We start from the raw sequence: 23,932 nt of genomic DNA on the forward strand, positions 1-23,932 counted from the left end.
ATAAGGGTTATTGTACTTAAGGGATTGATGTAGTGTCGCAATAGACAATGTTGTGGAAATAAGTGGCCTACGTGATGGACAGGATATGGAGTTTGAAGCTCAGCTACTGAGGCTCCAGTGGGAAGGAGGCCCATGTTTACTGGTCCCTATTGGAGGCTCCAGTGGGAAGGAGGCCCATGTTTACTGGTCCCTACTGGAGGCTCCAGTGGGAAGGAGGCCCATGTTTACTGGTCCCTACTGGAGGCTCCAGTGGGAAGGAGGCCCATGTTTACTGGTCCCTATTGGATGCTCCAGTGGGAAGGAGGCCCATGTTTACTGGTCCCTATTGGAGGCTCCAGTGGGAAGGAGGTCCATGTTTACTGGTCCCTATCGGAGGCTCCAGTGGGAAGGAGGCCCATGTTTACTGGTCCCTATTGGAGGCTCCAGTGGGAAGGAGGCCCATGTTTACTGGTCCCTAACGGAGGCTCCAGTGGGAAGGAGGCCCACGTTTACTGGTCTCTATTGGAGGCTCCAGTGGGGACATGGACATCATGGTCGATGTGGAGCAGTTTCTTTCTGTTTTGCATATGTCATTGTCCACCTTTGCGGAGGTCACAAAATGGATAAAGGGGAACTTGTAGCTGTGATGTACAGGGAATTTGAAAAGGTATTTCATAAATTACCACATTAAATGTTACTACACAGGATATGATGATGTGTGGGTAAGAAGATGGTGTGTGGGTAACATATTAGCATTGATAGAGGATTGGTTAGCTCACAGAAACAAGGGAGAGGGGATAAATGATTGTTTTGGGGTTGGGAAGCTGTAATTAGTGGAGTTCTGGAACAATCAGTGCTGGGACCACAACTATTCACAATCCATATCAATGACTTGGATAAGGGAATGAATGGAACTAATGTCCCAGTGACACTAAGATAGGTGGGAAAAGTAAGTTACCAAGAGGAGGTAGAGAGTCTGCAAACAGATAGGGACAGAGGAAGTGAGTGGCTAAACATTTGCAGTACAACCTGGGTAAATGTGAAGGTGTCCACTTTGGCAGGAAGAATAGAAAAGCAGTAAACTATTGAAATGGAGAGAGATTGTACAACTCGGTGCTACAGAGGGATCTGGCTGTCCTGGGACATCAATCACAACAAGTTAGTCTGCAACTACAGCAAGTGATTAGGGAAACAAATGGAATGTTGGTGTTTATTACAAGGAGAATGGAATCTAAAAATAGGGAAGTTTTACTGCAGCTGTACAGGGTCTCAGTGAGACCACATCTGGAATACTGTGTACAGTTAAGGCCTCCTTATTTGAAAAAGGATATCATTGTGTTAGAAACTGTTCAGAGAAGATTCACCCGACACATTCCTGGGGTGAGGGGTTACCTCATGAAGAAAAGTTGGACAGGTTGGGCCTGAACCCATTGGAGTTTAGAAGAATGAGAGGTGATCTTATTGAAACATATCAGATTGTGAGGGGACTGACAGAGTGGATACCAGGAGGATGGTGCCTCTTCTGGGGCAGGGTGAGATGAGAATACAGAGGAACAAAGAGAATGAGCGATGTGCCATTGGGATCGATGCTGGGCCCATTGTTATTTGTCATTTATATTAATGATTTGGATGAGAACATAGGAGGTATGGTTAATATGTTTGTGGGTGACACCGAGATTGGTGGCATAGTGGACAGTGAAGAAAGTTATCTCCAATTGCAACCAGAATTAGGCCAGTGGGCTGACGAATGGCAACTGGAGTTTAATTTAGATAAATGCGAGGTGATGTATTTTGGTAGATTGAACCAGGGCAGGACTGACTCAGTTAATCGTAGGGCATTGGAGAGAGTTACAGAACAAAGAAATCTAGGGGTACATGTTCATCGCTCCTTGAAAGTGGAGTCACAGCTGGGCAGAGTGGTGAAGAAGGTATTCGGCATGCTTAGTTTCATTGGTCAGAACATTGGATACTGGAATCGGGATGTCTTGTTGAAGTTGTACAAGACATTGTTTGATTTTACTTTGGAAGCTTTTGACTGCAATTCCAGTTCGCGGGTTTTTTTGAGTACTTTTTATTTCCGTAGCGGAAGTTAGGCGAGGGGCTCGTCAGGAAGGGAGAGCGGGGGGTATTAAAAAAAGGCAATAATAGACAGCGGGCAGCGTCGGGAGCAGGCAGCGGAGTGAGTGGGAGCAGAGTGAGAGCTATAAGGGCTTTGGCTCACTGGCTCAGGCGAGAGCAGGCTTAGAACATAAGAACATAAGAATTAGGAGCAGGAGTAGGCCATCCAGCCCCTCGAGCCTGCCCCGCCATTCAATAAGATCATGGCTGATCTGTCGTGGCTCAGTTCCACATTCCCGCCCTCTCCCCATAACCCTTAATCCCCTTGCTTATCAAAAACCCATCAACCTGCGTCTTAAAAATATTTAGCGAGGTAGCCTCCACCACTTCAACGGGCAGAGAATTCCAGAGATTCACCACCCTTTGAGTGAAGAAGTTCCTCTCAACTCCGTTCTAAACCGCCCCCACTTTATCTTGAGGCTGTGCCTCCGAGTCCTACTGTCCTTTCTGAGCGGGAAGAGTCTCTCCACCTCTATCCTATCCATCCCATTCATCATCTTATACGTCTCAATGAGATCTCCCCTCATTCTTCTAAACTCTAACGAGTACAAGCCTAGTTTATTCAGCCTTTCCTCATAGCTCAACCCCCTCAACTCCGGTATCAGCCTAGTAAACCTCCTCTGCACTCCCTCCAAGGCCAAAATACCCTTGCGTAAGTATGGCGACCAAAACTGCACACAGTACTCCAGCTGCAGCCTCACCGATGCCCTATACAGCTGCAGCAAGACCTCCCTACTTTTATATTCAATCCCCCTCACTATGAAGGCCAGCATCCCATTCGCCTTCCTGACCACCTGCTGAACCTGCAGGCTGGGTTTTTGCGACCCATGCACAAGGACCCCGAGGTCCCTCTGCACTGTCGCCTGCTGCAGTTTTTCGCCCCGTAAGTAATAGTCCTTCCTACCATTATTCCTACAAAAGTGGACCACCTCGCAATTGCCAACATTAAATTCCATTTGCCATTTCCTGGCCCATTCGCCCAGCCTATCCAGATCCTTCCTCAGACTCTCCACACCCTCCGCGCAATTTGCTATTCCACCAATCTGTTCCACCAACATACCATTTGTCTTCCTAATCACTTGCTGTAGCTGCAGTCTAGGCAACGTGAGTTACTGGTTCCATCTTTGCTGTGTTCCATTTTGGGATATATAATTCCAAGGGAGGTCAGGACATGGCAGGGGCTATGGGGAGATGCGTTAGCTGTGTTAGGTGCCACATGTGGGAGTTCCTGCAGGCATCACGTCTCCCGAAGGCCCAAATCTGCGTCAAGCGTTTAGAGCTGCAGCGTTTGAGGGCCCGGGTCAGGCAGTTAGAGCTGCGTTTAGAGGATGCATTTCTGGTTCGGGAGAACAAGGAGATAATGGCTATGAACCATGGACAAGTGGAGGTCCCAGGGCCTGGTAACAATAGGGGTACCATTCGCATACACACGGGACAAGGTAGGTTAGGAAAATGCTTTGTTAAGATGGCGGTGCGGGCTCGTGGGGCCAAAGGGCCTGTTTCCCGTGCTGGGTTGTTCTTTGTTCTTTGTTTATTGGTAAAGCCACACTTGGAATACTGTGTACAATTCTGGTCACCCTGTTATAGAAAGGATATTATTAAACTAGAAAGAGTGCAGAAAAGACTAGGCTGCTACTGGGACTTGGTGATTTGGGTTATCAGGAGAGGCTGGATCGACTGGGACTTTTTTGTCTGGAGCGTAGGAGGCTGAGGGGTGACCTTGTAGAGGTCAATAAAATAATGAGGGGCATAGATCAACTCGATAATTTATATCTTTTCTCAACGGTAGGGGATTCTAAAACTAGAGGACATCGGTTTAAGGCGAGAGGGGAGAGTTACAGAAGTGTCCAAATGGGCAATTTTTTCACACAGAGGTGGAACAAACTGCCAGAGGTCGTAATAGAGGCGGACACAATTTTGTCTTTTAAAAAGTATTTAGGCAGTTTCATGGGTAAGATGGGTATAGACGGATATGGGCCAAATGCAGCAATTGAAGTTACGGCTTTAAAAAAAAAGGGCAGCATGAACAAGTTGAGTTGAAGGGCCTGTTTCCTTGCTGTAAACCTCTATGACTCTATGAGATAAAGTGAGGGAGAAACTGAGAGGAATAGAGGGAGGGAGAATGAGAAGGGAGAAAGAAAGAGTGAACGAGAGGGAACACAAAGAGTGTGAGACAGGAAGGACAAGAAAGGGAGACAGTGAGAGTGTGAAGGACAGAAACATAGACTAATGAAGAGTTACTCAGAGAGTGAAAGAGACAGCAATTGAGGGAGTGATATCAATAGAGACAGAGACTGAGGGACAGATCGAGAAAGAAAGACTCAGACTGAGAGAGCGAGTGAGGGATAAATATTGAGAGAGAGAGACAGCGAGTGAGGGAGAGACATCGAGAGAGTGAGAGACAGAGACTGAGGGACAGAGTCTGAGGGTCAGAAACTGAGGGTCAGAGACCCTCAGTCTCTGTCCCTCAGCCTCTGTCCCTCAGCCTCTCTGGAGAGAGAAGAAGAGGAAGTGAAAGGTGCTGACGTGGTTTCTCTGGGTCAGACCATTTACAAACTGAGGAACAGGCAGTGAGACTCTCACAGGCTGCAGCTTTATAAAGCAGAGCCCAGTGAAGGGAGAGTTTATCAGTAACCAGGCACAGGGACACGAGCACACACCATGATTTCAGCCATCCAGCTGCTCTGGCCTCTGGCATTCTGCATCGCAGGTACAAATCTCTCTCCTTCCACCTTGAATATTTCCCTGCTCTCCATTTCAATCCAATTCTCCTGACTTGTGATTGAAGGGAAAATGCTGAAAGGAGAGGAACAGTCAGTGTCTCCAACAATATCTCATTGTACAGCCTCTTTCTGTGACAGTTCTTACTTCACTCTGTTTCTCTATTACTCCTCAGGTATCAGTGGAGACATCAGCGTGACCCAGACTCCCCCGGTGCTGTCAGTGAGCCTGGGCCAGACCGCCACCATCACCTGTACAGCCAGTCAATCTGTTAGCAGTAACATGAATTGGTACCAACAGCGAGAAGGACAGAAAACAGCTCTGCTGATCTATGATGCAACAAATCGATTCACAGGAGTATCCGACCGATTCACCGGCAGTGGATCTGGGACAAGTTTCACCCTGACAATCAGCAATGTTCAGAATGAGGATGTCGCTGATTATTACTGTCAGCAAGGGAGCAGCTACCCTCGACACAGTGATACAGAGCCTTACAAAAACCCCAATACACACAGCACCACCTCCTGTACTGACACATCCCACAGTTTTATATAATATATAATAATGGACACACAGTCCCACCTCCTGTACTGACACATCCCACAGTTTTATATAATATATAACAATGGACACACAGTCCCACCTCCTGTACTGACACATCCCACAGTTTTATATAATATATAATAATGGACACACAGTCCCACCCCCTGTACTGACACATCCCACAGTTTTATATAATATATAATAATGGACACACAGTCCCACCTCCTGTACTGACACATCCCACAGTTTTATATAATATATAATAATGGACACACAGTCCCACCTCCTGTACTGACACATCCCACAGTTTTATATAATATATAATAATGGACACACAGTCCCACCTCCTGTACTGACACATCCCACAGTTTTATATAATATATAACAATGGACACACAGTCCCACCCCCTGTACTGACACATCCCACAGTTTTATATAATATATAATAATGGACACACAGTCCCACCTCCTGTACTGACACATCCCACAGTTTTATATAATATATAATAATGGATACACAGTCCCACCTCCTGTACTGACACATCCCACAGTTTTATATAATATATAATAATGGACACACAGCACCACCTCCTGTACAGACACATCCCACAGTTTTATATAATATATAATAATGGACACACTGTCCCACCTCCTGTACTGGCACATCCCACAGTTTCATATAATATATAATAATGGACACACAGTCCCACCTCCTGTACTGACACATCCCACAGTTTTATATCATATATAATAATGGACACACTGTCCCACCTCCTGTACTGACACATCCCACAGTTTCATATAATATATAATAATGGACACACAGTCCCACCTCCTGTACTGACACATCCCACAGTTTTACATAATATATAATAATGGACACACAGTCCCACCTCCTGTACTGACACATCCCACAGTTTTATATAATATATAATAATGGACACACTGTCCCACCTCCTGTACTGGCACATCCCACAGTTTCATATAATATATAATAATGGACACACAGTCCCACCTCCTGTACTGACACATCCCACAGTTTTATATCATATATAATAATGGACACACTGTCCCACCTCCTGTACTGACACATCACACAGTTTTATATAATATATAATAATGGACACACTGTCCCACCTCCTGTACTGACACATCCCACAGTTTTATATAATATTTAATAAACGCAAGAAAGGAAACTGAACAAATTATTTGCACTGTCCACGACACAGTCCAGTCCCTGTGGTGTCTACGACTCGCTGAAGGACTCGAGTTTCCCCCTTACTCTCCATTTCCACATATCAAGAGCAACTGAAAGATTTATCGTCTCAAATTAGAATTCTCAACTCTCCCAACAAAACACAGAGATATTGAGAGAAACAGAGAGAGAGAAACAGTGAGAGAGAAAGAGATGAGTGAGTGAGTCAGAGAGCAGAGGTTTTTGTACAGCTCCTCCACTGGAAGCTGTCAGTGTGCCTTACGTTCGGTAAAGGAACCAAACTCAGACTGAGTAAGTAAAGCCCAATCCTCCGTTATTAACCCTTTCAATGCTGAAACTTTCTCAAACACAAATGCTGAATAGTTGAAGGTGTTAGTGAGGAAGCTGCAGTCAATGAAATGGTTGATTGAAGAACACTGTGTAGAACAGGGAGTCCAGCTGTATTTCTTTCCTTCCATTCCCCCCTTTAAGCAGCAAGATATAAGTAAGCAGCTTTTACCCACCGTGTGGAGGAGATCTGGACGTTTGCAGACTGTGTTCACATTCCTGCAGCATGGAGTGAAATCACTCTCTAGACTCCTGTCAGTCTCAGTCTGACACACACAGGCAGAGTTTGATGTGAAGTTGAACTCTCTGTCTCACTCTCTGATATAACTGATCACAGCAGCAGCACAGTGAGACACCGAGGTGCCACCTGCCCCAGCTTTCACTCTGCTCTCTCCACTCCCTGCTTATCTCTTGCTGAAGTTCTGATGACAAACAGCCACAGCAGGGCTCACAATCCAGTGGCTTCAGTGTTCCAGGCTTTTGGGGAGACTCCCTGTTACTTTCTCTTTGGGATGAGTTCAATCCGACATTTATCCCAGATCCAACATCACTGAAAATGCTGATTGTTCTCATTGCTGTGTGTGGGATCTTGCTGTGTACATGCTGTGACCAGTCCACAGACTGGGTCCCTCATTTGTTAACTTCCTGAACCGGATCCCAATTTTGTTTTCCTCTGGGTGAGGAGTAATCAGCTGGAATCCCACCCTCGATTGGTCACAACAGGGTTCATTTAAAATGGATCCCTTCACCCGTGGAAACCTTACACAGTCCATGTAGTTTTTTATTAGCCATTGAATCCCTACAGTGCAGGAGGAGGATATTCAGTCCATTGACAGAATTACGAGGGACAGAGATAGGGTAGATATGAGGAAACTTTTCCCCTTAATCACAGAGGCAGCAGATTTTGAGAGACGTGAGGGAAATCTTTTCACCCGATTCTCCAAAAGATCTTCTTACCCAGGCTCCCTGTAACCCTGCGCATTTACCATTGCTAACCCACCTAAAGAACACACTCGGGGTAATTTAGCATGGCCAATCCATCTAACCTGCAGACCTTTGGAATGGGGGAGGAAACTGGAACACCCCGAAAAATGTCTCAACTCACATTCTGTCACCCCAGCACCAGTACACACAGCTCAGGGATACAGTTGGAATTTTAACCCATTTCTCTGTTGTTTCCTGAAATGTAACAAACAAACATGTCTTTCACCCAGAATCAGTTTACTTTGAACTCAGACCATTTCCACATTCTGGGATATAACTCAACAGGAGATGGGTTTTGGATTCAGCTGAGATGTAACAATCAGTCTCCATTGTCTCCGTAACCACAGGAGATTAAAGTTTCTATTTTCTGTTTGAAGAAGTCCCTGACACCTTTCAGGTGTGATATTCCATCTTCTCTCGGGTCTGGTCAGTCAAATATAATCCACATTGGAATTTTCCAGAAGTTGGTCACTTTACATTCTCGGCCATCTTGGTTCAGTCAGCGTGTCATAGACATTTACAGCACAGAAAGAGGCCCTTCAGCCCATCCTGTCTCTGCTGGCCATCAAGCTCCTAACGATTCTAAACCCATTTTCCAACACTTGATCCGTAGCCTTGTGTGCTTTGGAATTTCAAATGCTCATCTAAATACTTCTTCAATGGTGTGAGGGTTCCTGCCTCTACCACCCTTTCAGGGAGTGAGTTCCAGATTCCCAACACCCTCTGGGTGAAAAGGTTTTTCCTCCAATCCCTCAAAATCTTCTGTTTCTGAAATTAAATCTATGCTCCCTGGTTTTTGAATCTACTGCTAAAAGGGGAAAAGTTCCTTCGTATCTGCTCTGTGTCTTCATAATTCTGACCTGCTGCAGTTATTCAGGGCTTTGGTGAGGCAGCACTGGGAATATTGTGCACAGTTTTGGTCTCCCTATCTCAGGAAGGATATTTTTGCTCTAGAGGGAGTGCAGAGAAGGTATCCCAGACTGATTCCTGTTATAATGGGACAGATGTATGAGGAGAGATTGAGTTGGTTAGGACTTATATTCATTGGAGTTCAGAGGAATGAGGAAACAACTCATGGAGATTTATAAAATTCTAACAGGTTAGGGGGAATAGTGAGGTAAATACATGGGGTTATGGGGAAAGAGTTGATGCAGACTCGATAGGCCGATACAGGAAGCATGTTCCAAATGCTGGGAGGGTTCAGTTTGAGGCATCATAGTCTGAGAATATGGGGTAAACCTTTTAGGACTGGGGTCAGAAGAAATTCCTTCACCCAGTGAGGGGTAAACCTGTGGAATTCACTCTCACAGAAAGCAGTTGAAGCCAAAATATTGTACGTTTTCGAGAAAGAGTTTGATTTAGCTCTTGGGGTAAATCGGATGAAAGGATTTGTTGGGGAAGGCAGGATCTGACTGCTGATTGGATGATCAGCCATGATCATGACGAACAGTGGAACAGGCTCAAAGGGCCAAATGGCCTATTCCTGTTCCTATTTTCTGTGATTCTATGCAGACCAGCATTTATCACCCATCCCTAATTGCCCTGGTGAAGATGATGCTGAGGTGGTGGAATAAGTTCTACTCCAATGAGTATCGGCCCAACTTGCTCAAGCTTTCCTCATAAGACAATCCCTTACTCGGTGGAATCAGCCTAGTGAACCATCTCTGAACTCTTTCCAATTCTCCTATATCTTTCCTTAAGTAAGGAGGCCCTAAGTGTCCACAATATTCTAAGTGTGATTTTCCCAATGTGCTGTAGCAAAACATCCCTCCTTTTATACTCATCCTCATTGGAATGAAGAGCAACATTCCATTTGCCTTCCTAATTTTTTGCTGTTCCTGGATGCAAAGGCACCCAGATCACTCGATAGAATCTCTCCAGTTAACCAGTATTCTGCTCTATTCTCCTGCCAAATTGGACAACCTCACATTTTCCCACATTATTCTCCATCTGTCAATGTTTTCTCACTCACTGAACCTATCACTATTCCTTTTCAGACTCTCTATCCTCCTCACAACTTGCATTTCTACTTTTCATTTTATCATCAGTAAGTTTAGTGACATTACTCTCATTCCCTTCATCCAGCTCATTAATATAGATTGTAGAGTTAAATCCCAAACAGCAACCATCTTCCTTTGTGCCGGGTATAACTCCAACCAGCGGAGAGTTTTGTCCTGATTCCCATTGGCTCCAGTTTTGTGAGGGCTCCTTGGTGCCACATTTGCTCAAATGCTGCCTTGATGTTAAGGGCAGTTTCTCTCACCTCACCTCTGGAGTTCAGCTCTTTTCTCTATGTTTGAAACAAGGCTGTAATGAGGTCAGGAGCTGAGTGACCCTGGAGGAACACAAACTGAGTGTCAGTGAGCAGATTATTGCTGAGTAAGTGCTGCTTGGTATCACTCTGGATATGTTCAGATCACATTGCTGATGATCGAGAGTAGACTGATGGGGAGGTTATTGTGCGGATTGGATTTGTCCTGTTTTTGTGTACAGTTCATAACCGGGTAATTTATCACAATGTTGGGTTGATGCCAGTGTTGTAGATGTACTGGAACAGCTTGGCTGGGGACATGGGAAGTTCTGGAGCACAAGTCTTCAGGACCTCCGGAGAAGGTCGAGATGGACCATCCACTCGGAACTTCTGGCTGAAGATTGCTGCAAATGCTTCAGCCTTATCTTTTGTACTGATGTGCTGGGTTCCTCCATCATTGAGGATGGGGATATTTGTGGTGTCTCCTCCTCCAGTGAGTTGTTTAATTGTCCACCACCATTCACGGCTGGATGTGATAGGACTGCAGAGCTTAGATCTGATCCATTGGTTGTGGGATGGTTTAACTCTGTCTATCACTTGCTGCTTCTGCTGTTTGGCACACAGTCTCTGTGTTGTAGCTTCACCAGGTTAACACCTCATTTTTCAGTCTGTCTGTTGTTGCTCCTGCCATGTCCTCCTGCACTCTTCATTGAACTGAAAGCAGCAGAGAATCCACAGAAACAGACTGATGTTTGTCTGATGTGTCTGTGTGTTTATTAGTTATCTGAGCAGATAGCAAGAGTTTCAGCAGCAACAAAGATGTTTCTCTAGTTCACCTCCCACTTTCCCCATCCACTTCCAAAATCCTTACGGGGAAAGGGCCAGCACCTGTCACATCCCCCCTCTAAACTACAGGCCTCCCATCTTTCAGATGAGACAATCTGATATCTGCCCTCTCAGGGGGTGTAAAAGATCCCATGGAACTACTGGATGAAGAGCAGGTGATTTTTCCCTGGTGAAGTGTGTTTGGAGAATTTGGGAGGGATTACAAACAAGAAACTCTGCCTTTGTTTTTTTTCAAGGAGATTAGGGCATGCTTCTCTCTCCTGAGAGTGATACCACTACAGCCTGGGAAGCCCACATTCTTTGGCTAGGAAATATAGTCGGCATCAAGGGAGCATCTTATGGATGGATGTAGTTTCCAATAAGCACAATAAGAGTTGAAGGATCTAGGCCATTATTTCCGAATGATTAAGAGCAAGTTTGTGCCCAGTGGTTAGGGTAGCAGATCCCGATCCCTTCCCTTATTAGCGTGAGTCTCCTGATGGACACTGCAAAGCTCAGAGTGCTGCAAATTCATTCCACAAAAATATGCCCAAAAATCGGGTGGGAAAATCTTCTGTTTTCCCGCCCACTGGGCACTTAGTTCCCTTGTGGGAAAATCACCCTGCAAGAGTCTACTTGCAGCTTCTTCAGTTTTTATTTAATTTTGCCCACATTTGCAGATATTCCTTTGTACCACTACTGACTCTTCATAAAGCACCAGCATCACTTTCTTTGCTATTTGTTTTTCGTGTGCATCACATGACTCCGTGAGTTGCATTCTCCACTTCAGGGTGGAAGGTTGTGGGTTCGTGTCCCACTCCAGGAAATTGCTAGGTGCCTTTTATCAAATGAAATGCTAAATTGAGGTCACGTCTCGCCTCTCAGGTGACCATAAAATATGTCATGGGACCACTTTGAAGAAGAACATCAAGTCCTCCCTGGTGCCCTGGCTAATGTTTATCTCACTGTTGTTTCTAGGATCTTGCTGTATTGAATGAGCTGTTTCTTATTTTACAGCAGTGACAGGTGAAAGGCACTATACAAATGCAAGGCTTTCTTTCAACACAGCAAAGAACCAATATATCTCCACATACAAGTTACCTTTTTGCTCTCTAATCAGCCCTATTTAATCCTTAGTTATCCCCTTGCCAATGTCCCATGCTATTGCTTGATGAACATCTCTGTCCTGAACTCTGTCTCCAGCTCGAATATCCTCCCACTGCTCTGACACTGATTTACCTTCAAGTTGCTGTTTCCGGTTCATTTTGGAAAATTCCAGTTTGCTGAAATTGGCCTTTTCCCAATTTAAAACGTTTACTCTCGATCGATCTTTCCCCTTTTCTGTAGCTACTCTAAATCTATTATGATCATTATTACCCAAATGCTCTCTCACTGATACACCTTCCACATGCCCAGTTTCATTCTCTAAAACTGCTAAAACTGCCCGTTCTCTTGTTGGGATTGTTCCATAAGGGTTAAAAAAGGTCCCCCGGAATGGATTTTCAGAATTCTGCAACGTCGAAACATTGACACTGATTTGATCCCAGTTAATATTCGGGATGTTGAAAGCCTGAAAATGGCAGTGATTAAAATTCCTTCTCTTCTCTTCCAGCCCGTGAGAATTCACAACCCACGCTGACCCTGCTGCCCCCCTCCCCGGAGGAGGTCAAGACCAAGGGCACCGCCACCCTGGTGTGCCTTGCCGATCACTTCTATCCCGATGAGGTGGAGGTGAAGTGGAAGAAGGATGGTGCAGCCATTTCCAACGGGGTTCAGACCAGCAACTACCTGCGAGCTTCAGACAACACCTACAGCGTCAGCAGCCTGCTGACCCTCTCTGGCTCTGACTGGGAGTCCAACGCTCTCTTCTCCTGTGCCCTCACCCACGTGAGCCTCTCCTCACCCCTCAGCAAGAGTGTCAGGAGTTCAGAATGTGCCTAGAGTGTTAGAGACAGTCCACAGAGGAGACACAACTTGGAGTAGTACAGGGGTGAGCTGGGAGGACAAAGGTCACTGTCAGCATTGAATTACAACTCTCTTCCTTCTCGGGACTGAGTCTGAGACACTTCCGAGGGTCAGGGGTTAAAGAACATTGTTGGGATATTGTAGAGGGAGCTTTACTCGGTATTAACCCCATGCTTTTCCTTTACTGGGAGTGTTTGATGGGGACAGTGTGGATTTGTGATAACAAGTAAAACCTCTCGAAGATGCTGAAGACTGTGAGCTGTACAGAAATAATGTGACCCTCTGAAGTATCTGCTTCAGTAAACCAGACCTCCTTCCTGCTCACCCTGCAGTTACAATTGAAGCTTTAGTCACTGTTTAAAGGGACAGGATTCTCATGTTATTGAGAAAATCTCCACAAGTGTTTTAATAAACCTCCATTCTCCCTGTGAATTTCTCCAGCTTCCTCTGGCTGGGCTGTTTATTCAAGTCTTTTTTCTGTCAATGTCAATGTGTAAAAGGTAATAAACATTAAGAATATTCAGTATATGTCTGGTGAGTGCTTTGGAAATGTCCCACCTCCCCATCAGCTGATTGGCTGCATTTCACCAAGTGATTGTCCTGATTGGTTGTTTGGCCTGTCAATCAATGACGCAGTAAGAAGTCTCACAACACCAGGTTAAAGTCCAACAGGTTTATTTGGTAGCACAAGCCACTCGCTTTCGGAGCGCTGACCCTTCATCAGGGGAGTGGGAATTCTGTTCACAAACAGGGCGTTTAAAGACACAAACTCAATTTACAATTTTGTCTTTAAATGCCCTGTTTGTGAACAGAATTCCCACTCCCCTGATGAAGGGTCAGTGCTCCGAAAGCGAGTGGCTTGTGCTACCAAATAAACCTGTTAGACTTTAACCGGATGGTGTGAGACTTCTTACTGTGTTTACCCCAGTCCAACACTGGCATCTCCACAGCATAATCAATGACACATCAGCAGAAGATTGGATTCAAATCCAATGATCAATCATTTGAAAATGATCAGTTTGATCTGGAATCTCTTGAGTGACAAGATTGAAAACAGGAAAGAAACTGAAAGTTGCTGGGATTAAACCATCACAATCACAATTCTCCATCCCATATTCACCATCTCCCCCTTGACCTCACCATCTCACACGGTCCCACTACTCCCATAGTTTCAAAGAGTAACTCTTGGTGATGGACATTGAATTCCCCACCCAGAGTACATTCTGTGTCCTTACCACCCTCAGTGCTTCCTCCAAGTGGTGTCCAACATGGAGGAGAACTGATTCATCAGCTGAGGGGGGGACGGTATGTGGGAACCAGAGGAGGTTTCCTTGTCCGTGTTTGACACGGTACCGAGAGACTACATGGAGTCTGGAATGTTGTTGAGGATTCCCAGGATAACTCCCTCCTGACTGTATCCCACTGTGCCTTCTGTGCTGGGAGATTGGAGGTAGTGAACACGGTTCACCATTTTCTCCCGTCTCAGTAACAAACATCCAGCTGCTCGAACTGGTACAGTAAAACGGTATTGACCGTTTCCTGGTGTCAGGTGTCGTGAGTGAGAGGGAAAAATTTAAACTGGGGACTCAAAATGTCACTCAGTGAATTTTTCAAATACTTAGAAAGATGAAAATGAATTAATTTGCTGCAAATCGTTAAAGCTTCCATCCAGGAGGGAGAATGAGAGAGAGGAGAGAAAGACAGAAGCAGAGAGAGAGGGAGCGAGAGAGAGAGAGAGAGAGAGAGACCGAGAGGGTTCCCCTCGGGGGGTTCCTGAGCAGTGACAGGCAGGGACTGAGGAAATGGGAGTTTCAGCCGTTTAGATTGTTCCTGTCGGTGTCAGTCTCCAAGATTCCTCCCACCCCCTCCACTGCTAGTGTTTTTATTAGTTTTGAGTCTGAAAGTTTAATGTTGTTCAGAGAATTGTTCCCGTCTCAGTGACAAATATTCAGCTGCTTCTTTCACTTCCTCTGTTGGTTACGTTTCAATCTTCCAATCTGACAGTCTTTGGGAAAATATTTCAAAATATATATCCCCCCATCCATATTTTGAAATATTTCCCCAAATTTTTGACTGTCGGGTTTTTAGTTCCTGCCATTATAATTTTGACATTATCTTCCAAAGGGAATTCCTCGAATTCTGTGCAATGTTCAGATGAAAAGGAGAAAGAAAGGATCCAAGGCTGCTCCAGAGGCAGATTAGCTGCACCCAACATTGTCCATGCAAATCCCATTCATAAGTAGGGACACATCTGCCATGGAATGTGAGAGCAGAGTTGCCAATACAAACTTCTTTTCACTATGGTTGATTCAGCAGAAATTTATTCCGATGGTCAAAAAGGACAGTAGGAAGAGAGGTAATAAGCAGTGGATAATGAAGGAGGTGAAGGAAAGTGTTAAATTAAAAGCGGAGGAATTTAGAGTAGCAAAGAGTAGTGGGCGAGAAGAGGATTGGGAGAGGTTTAAATGTCAACAAAGATTGACAAAGAAGTTGATAAAGAAGGGTAGGAGAAACTATGAAGCTGGGCTAGCACTTAATATAAAAAAGGATAGCAAGAGTTTTTATAAATATATAAAAAGGAAGAGGCTGGCTAGGGTGAATGTTGGACCCTTAGAGGATGAGAAAGGGGACCTAGTGGGTAGGGGATGGCGATATGGCTAAGGTATTGAATAACTTTTTTGTTTCTGTCTTCACGGAGGAGGATGTGAATAATTTGCCGGGTGTTAGCGATGGAAAGGTGGTAGGACTGGAGGGTCTTAATGACATTACTGTTACTAGAGAGGCGGTGCTCGACAGACTGGAGGGGCTGATTGTGGACAAGTCCCCAGGACTGGATGGAATGCATCCGAGGGTTCTGAAAGAAATGGCGGAGGTTATAGTGGATGCCTTGGTGGTTATTTTCCAGACGTCGCTGGATTCCGGGGAAGTGCCGGATGATTGGAAAACGGCTAATGTTACGCCGTTGTTTAAGAAGGGTGCCAGGCAAAAAGCAGGGAATTATAGGCTGGTTAGTTTAACGTCTGTGGTAGGTAAAATGTTAGAATCTGTCATTAAGGAGGAAATTGCGAGGCATCTTGAAGGGAATTGCTTGATAGAGCAGACGCAGCACGGTTTCATTAAAGGGAAGTCGTGTCTGACAAATTTACTGGAGTTCTATGAGGATGTGTCTTGGGCGGTGGATAGAGGAGAGCCGGTGGATGTGGTCTTTCTTGATTTTCAGAAGGCGTTTGACAAAGTACCTCACAAGAGGTTATTGCAGAAGGTCGAGGGACATGGAGTTGGGGGTAGGGTGTTAGCGTGGATAGAGGATTGGTTGTCAAATAGGAGGCAGAGAGTGGGGGTCAACGGGTGCTATTCGGATTGGCGGATGGTGACTAGTGGAGTGCCCCAGGGGTCGGTGCTGGGGCCTCAGCTTTTTACCATTTATATTGATGATCTGGAGGAGGGAACCGAGTGTAGGGTGTCGAAATTTGCTGATGACACCAAGATTGGGGGAACGGCAAATTGTGTGGAGGGTGTGGAGAGTCTGCAGAAGGATCTAGATAGGCTGGGCGAATGGGCCAGGAACTGGCAAATGGAACTTAATGTTGGCAAGTGTGAGGTGGTCCACTTTGGTAGGAAGAATGGTAGGAAGGACTATTACTTACGGGGCGAAAAACTGCAGCAGGCGTCGGTGCAGAGGGACCTCGGGGTCCTTGTGCATGAGTCGCAAAAACCCAGCCTGCAGGTGCAGCAGGTGGTCAGGAAGGCGAATGGGATGCTGGTCTTCTTAGCGAGGGGGATTGAATATAAAAGTAGAGAGGTCTTGCTGCAGCTGTATAGGGTATTGGTGAGGCCGCAGCTGGAGTACTGTGTGCAGTTTTGGGCGCCGCACCTGCGCAAAGATATTTTGGCCTTGGAGGGAGTGCAGAGGAGGTTTACTAGGCTGATACCGGAGTTGAGGGGGTTGAGCTATGAGGAGAGGCTGAATAAACTGGGCTTGTACTCGTTAGAGTTTAGAAGAATGAGGGGAGATCTCATTGAGACGTATAAGATGATGAATGGGATGGATAGGATAGAGGTGGAGAGACTCTTCCCGCTCAAAAAAGACAGTAGGACTAGGGGGCACAGCCTCAAGATAAAGGGGGGCGGTTTACAACGGAGTTGAGGAGGAACTTCTTCACTCAAAGGGTGGTGAATCTCTGGAATTCTCTGCCCGTTGAAGTGGTGGAGGCTGCCTCGCTAAATATTTTTAAGACGCGGGTTGATGGGTTTTTGATAAGAGAGGGGATTAAGGGTTATGGGGAGAAAGCGGGAAAGTGGAACTGAGCAGCGACAGATCAGCCATGATCTTATTGAATGGCGGGGCAGGCTCGAAGGGCTAGATGGCCTACTCCTGCTCCTATTTCTTATGTTCTTATTTCTTATGAACTGGTACAGTAAAACGGTATTGACCGTTTCCTGGTGTCAGGTGTAGTGAGTGAGAGGGAAAAGTTTAGACTGGGGACTCAAAATGTCACTCAGTGAATTTTTCAAATAATTAGAAAGGTGGAAATGAATTAAGTTGCTGAAAGTCATTAAAGCTTCCATCCAGGAGGGAGAATGAGAGAGAGGAGAGAAAGACAGAAGCAGAGAGAGAGGGAGCGAGAGAGAGAGAGAGAGAGAGAGAGAGAGTGACAGACCGAGAGGGTTCCCCTCGGGGGGTTCCTGAGCAGTGACAGGCAGGGACTGAGGAAATGGGAGTTTCAGCCGTTTAGATTGTTCGTGTCGGTGTCAGTCTCCAAGATTCCTCCCACCCCCTCCACTGCTAGTGTTTTTATTAGTTTTGAGTCTGAAAGTTTAATGTTGTTCAGAGAATTGTTCCCGTCTCAGTGACAAATATTCCGCTGCTGCTTTCATTTCCTCTGTTGGTTACGTTTCAATCTTCCAATCTGACAGTCTTTGGGAAAATATTTCAAAATATATATCCCCCCATCCATATTTTGAAATATTTTCCCAAATTTTTGACTGTTGGGTTTTTAGTTCCTGCCATTATAATTTTGTCATTATCTTCCAAAGGGAATTCCTCGAATTCTGTGCAATGTTCAGATGAAAAGGAGAAAGAAAGGATCCAAGGCTGCTCCAGAGGCAGATTAGCTGAACCAACGTTGTCCATGCAAATCACATTCATAAGTAGGGGCACATCTGCCATGGAATGTGAGAGCAGAGTTGCCAATACAAACTTCTTATCACTATGGTTGATTTCCCAGATTGAATAATCTCCTTGAATCTTATTTCCAACCAAGTTCCACCACGGGGACAATTCTTCCAAGTTCACCACATGACTGAACATTTGAGCAGCTGGTTCATGGCTCCAGGGACATACAGGTCACTAATTGCTCACTAGGACACTGTAGTTTCATTACCTTTCCCATAGATAATTAGGCAGCACAAAGAAGATGCTACATTATTTTCAGTTTGCAAGATTCTCCCAAGTCCATCCTCCCCCACATCCTCCCCCACCCCCCTGCTCTCTCTGCTGTTTTTCTCTTTCACTCCCGGGCGCTCTGTTTCAGGTTTTTTTCTAACTACACATGTGCAGTTCAGAGCTCCGATCGTTCCGGCAGTGCTAAACCCCGCCCACAGCCCGGATCGGATTGAACCGGTAAGAAGCGTATGGGCTCGCTGCACAGACGATTCCGGACTCGGATCCGTATTACGCCCGGATCCGGCCCTTCGGCTCTGATTGGTAAAATCGGGCCCAGAGTGAACTCTTTGCAACAACAGCTTAAACTTTCAGATTGCTGAATCCATTCCCCCCTCGAGCAGAATGCACCTTGTGTTTTTATTTCCAGAGAACCACAAATAGTACAAGATTGGCAGCAACGTTAAGGCTCGAGAATTGATCTTTTATTCCCACACCATGGTCATGGTTTAGAACCAGGTGGCACAGTGGTTAGCACTGCTGTCTCACTGCTCCAGGGACCTGGGTTCGATTCCCGGTTTGGGTCACTGTGAAGTTTGCACATTCTCCCCGTGTCTGCGTGGGTTTCCTTTGGGTGCTCCGGATTTTCCCACAGTCAAAGATGTGTGGGTTAGATTGATTGGCCATGCTAAATTGCCCCTTCGTGTCCCAGGATGTGGAGGTTAGAGAGATTAGTGAGGTAAATGTGTGGGGACATAGGGATAGGACCTGGGATGGGATTGGTGATGGTGTAGATTCGATGGGCCGAATGGACTCCTTCTGCACGATAGGGATTCTATGGAAAATGATTTAACCCCTTCAGAACCACTGTTATTTTCTACTTGGGGACAAGAGATCTGATATGGACACACTGTTCAATGAGAATCTGACCTTTCAGCAAGTGACCTTTGAGATGTGATGATGTTATCTAAGATAAAGAATATGTGTTGATAAACATGTGGCACTTTCAATCTGGATACAAAGACACACACATCAGGAAGAGAGAGTTTCAATTTTGATAGTGGAAATTATAACTCTTACAAAGTTTAAAGATTTGAGCTGTGGGTCCTGATAATGTTCTCAACAGGAAATGTTTATTTTAGAAGGTTTGACAACAATTGACACAAATCCAAATGCTGAAAGCTTCTGTGCTGAAAGAAGAGTTTAAAATGTGTTTGTCTCTTCCCAAAATATAAACCCGAAAGTTTGATGGATGCAACTTGTAGCAGAGTTAAAGAAGGCAGCTCAACAACAAAACTATTCGGATCTGAAATCATTTTAAAATCACCAGCAACAATCTCCAGAGTTACTTTTGAGAGAATAGAATGTTGTTTGAGGTGTTCAGACCCACACTGATGTTAAATGTGAGAGGATCTCAAAGCTCAGAATGGGAACATGGAACACTGGTTCTTAGTGGTGGAGATTTTCACTTTGGTATCCGGTGAGAAAAGTGTGTGAACCAGGGAGAAATAGTCCAGTCTTTGTGTGAACAATTAATACAGAATATTCATTCAAGTAAAAAGAAAACAAGACACAAAACTCTATAATACACGACAATGCATTTCACTATTTGCATTAACTGAGGGCTAGACACACACACTATTAGATTTCCTTTGTTGTCAATCACATATGTTTCCTGAACATTGAGATTTCCTTTGTTCCAAAACAACATCCAATATTATGTAACTCTGAGCTAAATCCAGTGAATAATTATCACACACAGGTTATATGGCAGCATTTGGGAAACTTGTGTTCAGTGAAGGTGAAACCTGCTACTTCTTTTCAGGAGACTGTTTGTGCAGCTGAGTGTGTGCTGATGTTAGCTGTGTCTGTGTCTGTCTCCCCTTTTCCCCAGTCATTGTGCTATGGATATATCATTCTTTCCCTTTGATGAACCCACCCTGTGAAATCGGCTTCGGGCATTTACATGTCCATTTCCTTATCCCTCCACTTCGAAGTTATCTTTTCTAAACCCCATTACTTTCCTTAATCACCTCAGTAAACACTTGCTACCTGATGATTGAACAGTACTCCGAAAGCTTGTGCTACCAAATAAACCTGTTGGACTTTAACCTGGTGTTGTGAGACTCCTTACTATTAATACTGCAATGAAGTTACTGTGAAAATCCCATAGTCGTCATACTCTGGTGCCAGTTCGGGTGCACTGAGGGAGAATTTAGCATCGCCAATGCACCTAACTCGCACATCTTTCAGACCATGGGAAGAAACTGGACCACCTGGAAGAAGCCCATGCAGATATGTGGAGAACATACAGACTCCGCACAGACAGTGACCAAAGCTGGGAATTGAACCCACGACCCGAGCACTGAGGCATCAGTACTAACCACTGTGCCACCATACTGCACCTTAAGTGATAGACTGTAGTGTTAACCCATTGGGGTTACTCAGCGACTTGGGAATGTGTGTACCCAGGTGAGGATCACGTGTGTACCAATTCTGGGGGAGCTGTCGTGGAACAACCCAAATTGGGGCTATCGTTTGAGTTTAAACAAACATCCGACTGTCTTCTATTCTTCAGATAGATAGAAAGTACTTTCTCCTTTCAATAAAGTTATCTTTCTTCCTTTTCATACACATTATCTTTCTTATATAATATTTTTATATATATTATCAATTGTCATATTCTTATCATTATTCAATAAAATGGTTGTTTTAACACAACACTTGCCCCAGTCGTTCATTCCTGTTATGTCCAGAGTCTGGTTCTGAACCTCAGTGAGACTCTGAAAGGAGCTCTCACCGCTCCTTATATGAAAACACTTCATTGGACTGTAAAGTCCCTCCAGGCAAACTGAACCAGATAAGTTACTAAGTATTATCTTTGTAAAAGGTCCTGAGCAAATGATTCAGGGTCAGAGATAGAGTTCGGGAAAAAGGACAAAACACACAAACTATTGAATAGACCTGAATTTCATAACCTGGCCATTTGCTGTGACTTTGGAACCAGATAGGGGGAGATAAGCAAAGACCCAGAGACAGAGAATGCACCCCTCACCCTCCTCACCGCACCGCACCAGACCCCTCCCCCCCACCCCACTGCCCACGACAAAGGATGTGGGGGTGTATTAGTGAGCATATTAATCAGCTATACAAAGTAGGAACACAGGATTAACACCATGATGACAGGCAGAGCTGGGAGTGAAGATACTGGGCCATTGAAAGAGACAAGAAGAAGCTACATTGTAGAGTTGTGTAGACAGCTTCAGGAATTGAGGTCCGAGCTCACACAGCAGCAGGGGGAACGAGAAAGAACTGAGGGGGAGCGACTCCCCCAGGACATGCCAGAGTGAGGGATAAGGTAATGGCTCAGGGAGCAGCAGAACACCCGGGATTTACCCTCCAATGATGGGAAGGACCAGGATGCTCCAATCGGGAGCCTGGAGGTGAGTGACAATTTGACCAGCCTCGTCCTGACCTTATTGGCTGATGGGACAACAGAATAGTGACCACACTTGTGGCCCCCTGGGTAAGAAAAGAGACATCAGGAGGAAGTGAGTGACAGAGCAGGAAGTGCATCCAATGACAGACATACAACTTCAGGGGGAGAGTAGACCAGAGGGGTTCCAACTCATTAATATGACTGACTCACAGTCTAAGGGGAGAGGATGGGACATGTTATCTCAGGAATTGATAGATAATGTTAGGACAGATATTGAAGATATAAGATTTGGTACAGTGCCTCCACACACATGTCAGACTGTGGAGAAATTCCACATTATCAATATACAGGAAAACCGATAGGAATTAGTAGTTACACAGCCCATGACAGGGGCTGGGAGAAACACAATCACATTCCTGATCAGTTTACCACAGGAAGATAATAACAGAACGTATTGGGGGAGAGGGATAGAAATTCCAATTCCTGGCAGTGGAAATGAGAGCGGGAGGATCCCGGGAATATCTGGTCCAGGGCTGGAATAGAACCCTGTTAATGACAATATGAGAATGTGATGCTGAATCACAGAATTACATCATCTGCCCCTGGAATACCCTGAAACCCATCAGTAACAATTCTGCCATTGTGTTTCCCTGAAATTTCTTTAAGAAGCTTTCATGACAGTCCAACCCTCCCCTACACACTGCTGCATTCTCACAGATTACTGTCTACCTGATAGAGTCTCCAGAGTGCAGCAAGAGGCCAATCAGCCCATTGAATCTGCACCAACAACAATCCTACCCAGCCCTTATCCCTGTAACCCCACTTATTTACCCTGCTAATCCCTCTCACCATCACATCTTGGGACATTAATGGTCAATTTAGCATGGCCACTCAACTGAACCCACTCATCTTTGGAGTGTGGGAGGAAACCAGAGCACCCGGAGGAAAATGAAGCCGACACTGGGAGAACGTGCAAACTCCACACTGACTGTCACCCGAGGCTGGAATTGAACGGAGTTCCCTGGTGCTGTGAGGCAGCAGTGCTAACCACTGAGCCATCATAACCTCCCGAGTCATTTATTTCACACACAAACACAGAAAATGTCAGAAAACATCTCAGCAGGTCTGACAGCATCTGTGGAGAGAGAGCAGAGCCAACGTTTCGAGTCTTGAAGGGGAGCGACTACCCAGGAGATGCCAGAGTGAGGGATAAGGTAATGGTTCAGCTGGAACTGGAACACCCGGGATTTGTGTCAGATTTCAGCATGTGCAGTATTTTGCTTTTATTTTGGACATTTATTTTACTGAATCTTTATTTAACCTGGTGAGTCAATTGAGAACCAATTCTCATTTACAACAACAACTGACCAAGAGGCGAATGCCACAGCAACAGAAATGACAAAATACAATTGAGTGAAAGACCAGCCCAATACAAATTAGCAGTGAGAGAGAATTGATAGTTTAGTCAGTACAAGGATCAGTGAACAGAGATTTAACCTTTCAGTGAAAGGTTTCCATGGACAGGATGAGATTCCTATCTGCAGGATTACAGACTGACATTAATCACATCTTCTGCTTACAGATCCCTGACTCCTTTACGGTGACAAACTCTCATCGTGTGGGTCAGACCCTCACTGGTTATGTATTCAGTCCAAGGTGGGACACAATGTTAAACATCGACACTACCCCAGACCCAATGTCTCGGGTTGCGGTGGAGAGAACCCTGACCACAACCAGAAAGTTTCTGGAACAAAACAATCAAACAATCCCAAGGGGAAGGGGGCAGGTGAACCTGGTCACAGGAAAGACTAGGAAACTGGAGGATTCAGTGAGAAATGGAGGGGAGATGGTGAGAATGCAGAATAAATGGAGGGAAGTAGGGAGGGTGACAGCAGCTGGTGAAACTGTTCCAGTTGAATAGTTAGTCTGTGTATTTGATGTTATCAGAGACTGTTGCTGTCCAAAGTGGTACAGATGCTGATTGTAATAACTGGAGGAGACTGGATTTGGAAATAACTAAGTAAAGGCTTTATTGATGAGAAGAACTATTTACAATGAAGGGTTTAACAACACAACCACACAGGTCTACTCCCAACAACATCCTGACCCCAACTGAAGCCTCCAGCCCCAGGAATGATCACCCTCACTCCCGATTGGCCCAGGTTCACATCCTCACACTCC

The 23,932-nt window shown here is 45.2% G+C and overlaps 1 gene segment (V, D, J or C); it reads left to right on the forward strand.

Moving 5' to 3' along the window:
- Positions 1 to 4,758: 4,758 nt before the first annotated feature.
- Positions 4,759 to 12,905, forward strand: LOC145348449 (Ig kappa chain V region Mem5-like). The segment is given in 4 exon segments: positions 4,759 to 4,807; positions 4,994 to 5,296; positions 6,830 to 6,868; positions 12,577 to 12,905. Coding segments are annotated over 4 exon segments (720 nt in total).
- Positions 12,906 to 23,932: the final 11,027 nt, after the last annotated feature.

Source organism: Carcharhinus amblyrhynchos, chromosome 9, assembly GCF_965287045.1.
Source record: "Carcharhinus amblyrhynchos chromosome 9, sCarAmb.v2.hapA, whole genome shotgun sequence".
Classification (NCBI taxonomy): domain Eukaryota; kingdom Metazoa; phylum Chordata; class Chondrichthyes; order Carcharhiniformes; family Carcharhinidae; genus Carcharhinus; species Carcharhinus amblyrhynchos.